The sequence below is a fragment of the Pinus tabuliformis genome, chromosome 3_2, assembly GCF_031772625.1.
Source record: "Pinus tabuliformis cultivar Carrire ecotype Pingquan chromosome 3_2, CPIR1, whole genome shotgun sequence".
NCBI lineage: Eukaryota > Viridiplantae > Streptophyta > Pinopsida > Pinales > Pinaceae > Pinus > Pinus tabuliformis.
Window position 1 is genome coordinate 747,265,291 of NC_142302.1, and position 6,142 is coordinate 747,271,432.

General features: G+C 34.5%; 1 protein-coding gene across 1 annotated transcript; it reads right to left on the bottom strand.

Moving 5' to 3' along the window:
* Positions 1 to 3,516: 3,516 nt before the first annotated feature.
* Positions 3,517 to 4,736, bottom strand: LOC149182749 (zingipain-1-like). Its single transcript, XM_089414657.1, has 3 exons — positions 4,508 to 4,736; positions 3,826 to 4,052; positions 3,517 to 3,660 (listed from the first exon to the last, which is right to left on the bottom strand). Exons 1-3 carry the CDS (start codon positions 4,734 to 4,736, stop codon positions 3,517 to 3,519), a joined length of 600 nt encoding a protein of 199 aa, XP_089270783.1.
* Between the last annotated feature and the right edge of the window lie 1,406 nt (positions 4,737 to 6,142).

The following is a 6,142-nucleotide window of genomic DNA, read 5'->3' on the forward strand; positions in this document are numbered from 1 at the left end:
ATTTCCGAGTTTACAATTACATTATGAAAGATAACAAGTACTTCAACAGCCTGTATAAGTGGATGCAATAATTCAGGCCATATTTGAAGAAGAAACAGAACAATTTAAAGCCCCTATTCTGCAAGTGAGAGGGGTAATCTTGTGAGGAAATATAGATAAAAGAAAAACCACTAAAAGAGAAACCACCTCGTCTGGAGTTCACATTACTAAAGCTAACGACTACTTCCATAAAATAAAACACATGATAATAGAAGTTTGTTTATCATAATAAAGGTGTGTTAATTAATTATAAACTTCTCAATCACACTTTTGAAATTTAGATGACACATGCTAAAATCCACACACATAGAACCATCCTCCTACCACTTGTCCACACTGACATTGTCTTCTTCCCGGTGTTGCTCATACTTTTCACTAATATTCTCTTTGTTAAAGCTACTCTACATTTTTCCTCATGGATTGCAGGCCTCTCTCAAGTCTAGTAGACACCTGTAGGATAGGATGTTCACCCAGCTCGAAGAAAATTAGTCTAGCCTTTCAACCGCCCTGCTTGCATTTCTGATTGAGAAAATCACAACCAATACCTCACTAGTTTCAGCTTGTTCAAAATTAGAGAAGAATCGTGGTTGGGTGATGAAATCAATCTTGAACTTGAGAAGATGCCTTTTCCTCTTATTAATATATGACCTCTTCTTCCTCTTGATGAGATCTTTGTATATACTTATATTAAAAAAAAGAAAATAAACATTAAAAATAAAATTTTAATGTTTTAAAGTTTTTTAATAAAAAGTAAAAGGTTATTTTTCATAACACTGTATATATATATATATATATATATATATATATATATATATATATATATATATATATATATATATATAATATTTTTTTAAAGTTGATTTAATTATATTACCTCATAAAATTATACAAACCAATACATTATTAATCTATCCACTCTCAACATATTTTATGGTAGATGGTCTTAATCTACTCAATAGGGAACCATATGTTTTTTACCACAAGCCTATGGAATAATTTTTCCAAAACTTTAAGAATCTTAAAAGTGACAACATCACTAGAATATCTTAATCATGTTACAAAAAATTAAACATTAGACAACTAGGAATGCGAAGAGGCAGATCTTTCACAGTTCTTGAAGGGGCTAACTTCATGGTGATTTATGGGATATGGCGTTTAATTTATGCCAAATATGTGTCCATTGTCTCAGTAAAAAACTTTTGGTTTCTTTGGTCACATTATTTCACATGTGCAAGAATTGCAAAGACATTGTACCTTTCATTGTGCAACCTATTTTGATTTGCTAATAGAGAGGAAAAGCTTATTAGTATTCCTTTTCCTTCCCCTGGTGAGTCCACTGTCACAACACCATGATCATGAACCCATTGTCCTATACCCTCTTTGAGCTCTAGGTCAAATAAGATATTATGCAATTCACTCTGTATTTGGTGTGGTACCACTACTTGAAAGGACTCAACAACACCTTGGGCTTGCTATTGGACAAGGTTACGAACATGGGGACCACCAAGTTCCTTGTTCCTCACCCAATTGGGGGAAAATTATAATTTTTTAAAAATAAATTGAAAGTAAAATAGAATAGGAAAAAATACATAAATGAAATATAAATTTCCATCTCATTATTAATCATTAAATATATTAAAGGTAGTGCTAACATACCCTACCAGGAAACCATAGTTTGTTGTATTGCACTCTAGAAATTGCTAAATTGATAGGGTACCCAAATTCCTTGTTTAGATATAGTGGATGCCCTCTACAAAAACTACACATGAAAATTCCCAACAAATTCCTGCAAGACCAAAACATAAACAATATATGAGCTATAGCATAAAATAATATTGTGTGTCAAGAAGACCACCCATGAGCTAGAAATCCTTCTCCTTTACCTAAAGGTTGTATCTAGTGATATCTACCATCATTTACCTAAAGGTTGTATTTAGTTATATTTTGTTATGAAATTACAATTATTTCTCACATCATACATACCCCATTGGCATTGATTCTTCACAAGAGTTATCACTCCCTTTCTCCTCCAATCAATCAATAGACCTTTGCAAGTGCTTCTAATTCTGGTACTTGAATGGCCCACTCTTCACTCAGAGGCTTTTGTGCTTCTCCATCTTTGTATTCATGTGGAATGTGACCAGGCTACCCTCTTTATTTAATTTTTCCCACACCCTTGGTAGTGGGAAAACCACCGAGTCAACCACATTCCTTGTGCCTCACTCCCATTGGAGAAAAATATAAGTCCTTCTTTCTCACCCCATTGGGGAAAAATTGTATATTTTTTAAAATGAAATGAAACTAAAATAAAAAAGGAAAAAATACATAAATGAAATGTACAAGTATGTTTTTTGTAAGCTTATATGGTATTACCTCACAAAATAGAAATTTCTAGTACATCATTCATCCATCCACTCTCAACAATTTTACAGCAGAAGGTCTCAATCTGCCCATTGGGAAACCAGATAGTTTTGACCATCTCCCTATAGAGTAAAATTTAATAATTGCAACATAACTAGAATTTCTACTGCATAATTATAACACAAAAGACTATCAACAATCATAAGTTGGCCATCACTTGCTATTAGAGGCACCATACAACATAAAGCTAAGAAATCTACTGGAAATAAAACTCCATGCATCTCCATGTATAGGGGTGGCCACCCCACCCCCACCATCTAATGTAATTCATTCTTGAAGGTGGGGGGCTCCACTTGCTCCACATAGTCTCCTCTAAACACACTCTATCAAAAATTTATTTATTTTTTAAAATAACTCTAAATTTAAAATTTAGAAGTAATATAAATGTTTTTATCATTTCATTCTTTTCACACTCATATACATTTTACAAAAAACACGAGATTTTCTAATAAAAACTATTTTAATGCATTACCAATAATAATGCAATACAATAATGTATTCTAAGCATTAAAATTTTACAAAATAAATTAATAATATGTTTTACCTATTAAACTTCTATAAAATAAGCTATATTTAATAAAAAAAACTGTAAATCTTCATACTATTGTATCTTATTTTTAGTGTTCCAAACTTTTGTCATGGCAATTGCTACAATTCTTCAGTGAATTATTGGGGCCAAGAGTAAATATGCAACACCACGCATCCCTTCTGGTACTTCAACGTCTCTTAACAATCTAATGTATCCTGCTTCTCCCCAATCTTGTCCCCAATAGTTCTTGAGTCTCCAGAACTTAATTCCCTTATTTGCTCCCTTAACTGGGTTGCCATATCGAACCAGTACACCTCCATGGTCAATTACTAATTCCCATCAATTGTCATTTTTTGGACCACATGGACCACTAAACAATTACTAATTCCCATCAATTGTCATTTTTTGGACCACATGGACCACTAAATATTCCTTGCTTAACAAACAAAATTTGGATAATTACACTTCCTAAATTATTTATATCTTATTTATTAGTTCTCAACAACAATGTAAAAAATAGTAACCACTTACTCCTTATAAAACTGAAACTCCAGACTGCCTGTTTGAATCGGTACAGCTATAGGTTGTGTAGTTACTACTGATTTGAGAGATGTTTCATCCTCATCGGGGACAAAGAGAACCTCATCCATGGTTGCATCTGGATTTCCAATCTATATCAAAACAAAACAACACAATGATTTGATTGTCTTACCAATTATAATAATGTTATTATTATAAATATTATTATTTAATGATATTTAACACAATAAATATTAATATTTAACAATATCTAACTATCTTGATGCACAAATCCATCTTAGTATTAATCATTAAACGTTGTTATTGTACCTCTGCGAATCGGCACGGCCCCTGAAAACCCTGATCAACCCTCCGGTGTCTATTATATATTTGAAGATATCGATAGGCGTCCCTCCGGAATCGCAAGTATAGCCGAAGGTATTGCAATCAAGCGATTGCTGCGCTGGTAGGGTGGGAAAATTGCCTCTTGTGATAAAGTGGATGCCCTTTAGAGCGCCTGCAGTGAAAAATGCCCAACAACAACCTGCAAGGCCGAAAAATAAACAGTATGCACGAGACACCAGGGAAAAAATCCAGCTCCTTAGTTACCATTCGAAATTGAAATTATTTCTCTCATAACACATTCTCATAATACATACCGCAGGTTCTTCACACTGGATACCGCTCCCCTACTCCTCCAATCAAAAGACCTTGGCAAGGTGTTCGAGTTCTGGGACGTGAATGATACATTCTTCAGTCCCTTTCTCTTGAATTTCTCCCGTGGAGGTTTGCCTTTACACCAAACGTGAATGATACATTCTTTAGTCCCCTTCTCTTGAGTTTCTCCCGTGGAGGTTTGCCGTTACACGTTACAATAAGTGGCCGCTTCAACATCGATCAAACAGAAATATTTAAGGACAATGTGAAATACATATATTCTGTGAATAAGAAGAATCTGGAAATCCCAACATAGTCATTCACTTATTTTTGGGCAATTACATATTCTATAGAGGTAATTCACAGAGTCTATGAATTTCACATTGTTCTTAAATATTTCGAATCGCTCATCCGATGCATTTCTTGGGGAGCGTTGCCAATTATGATAAAGGAGTCGCAGACTTTCTTCAGACTCGAGGTCTTTGTCTGTAAATCCAGGAGACTTGCGGATTGCATTCACTGATAAAGCCCACAAGGCTGCCAGAAACAGAAACAGGACCGCCCTTGCCATTACTAAACAACAATAATTCACACAAGTGTGCCCACAAATAATGTGAATTGGTGGAGATAAACTGGAAGAGGATCTCGTTATATAGTAACTAGGACTGAGCGTAATCCAATGACATCATTAGTGACATCAAATTAGAAATCGCCATCTAATAAGTCAATGACTATGGTGGGATTTCGAGATTCTTCTTATTCACAGAATCGATGTATTTCACATTTTCTTTAAATATTACGAATCGGTGGGATCCATATTTCTATTTGATCGATGTTGGAGCGGCCACTTATCATAAAGGAGTGGCAAACTTTCTTCACACTCCAGCCATAAAACCCATTAAGTATGCCCAGAAATAAGTCAATGACTATGTTGGGATTTCGAGATTCTTCTTATTCACAGAATCGATGTATTTCACATTTTCTTTAAATATTTCTATTTGATCGATGTTGGAGCGGCCACTTATCATAAAGGAGTGGCAAACTTTCTTACTCCAGCCGTAGGAACCATTAAGTATGCCCAGAAATAAGTCAATGACAATGTTGGGATTTCGAGATTCTTCTTATTCACAGAATCAATGTATTTCACGTTTTCTTTAAATATTTTGGATCGGCCACTTATCATAAAGGAGTGGCAAACTTTCTTCAGACTCCAGCCGTAGAACCCATTAAGAATAAACATTATTCATTACAGCAACCGTGTAAGAAACCACGTCTTTGTTTTTTAAAGAGAACTCATTGTATCCATGAGCTGCCATTGCCTACCTTGCCATTGAGTACCCAATGTTTTATTCTTGTACTTGAGAATGAAAGCTTGTACTGACCAAATGCTTGGTTTCTCATTCTGCACCTCCTTGCCAAGTGTTGTTGTTTTCTCATTTTGGACCTAGAAGTTAAGTGCATTTGCATTCTAGTTTGAAGGCTTGAAATAAGTGTGTTTTAAGGCAGCGGATTACTCTCAATTTTGTGGTTTTTAACAACATTGGAAAGCAAAAGTGGAAATTTCACTACATTCAAATTTTAATAAACACATTAAAACTTTAATAAACACCCCCATCTCAGGAAAAAGATTCATTGGAGCGAGGAAATTTTCTATAGTCTCCTCAATAGTAGGATGATAAGGTGTGCGACCCATGTTCTGTGTTCAAAATTTGATTTGAGTGCTTACAAAAATGTACCTTTGTCTCCCACAATGACCAAATTTTTGTGATCTCCCTTCCCCACTAGCTCGTTAAAAGATATTTGACTCAGGTGATATGACTTGCATTTCATTTTTTTTCCAATGCCTTATGCAACAAAAGTGTGCTTGTTAATTGTATTGATGATGTCAAAAATGTCAAAATAATTTACATCATGGGAAAGATAGGTGTACTTCCTAATTGGACAACAATGCTAATGTTAGAAAGTTGAGCAATATCA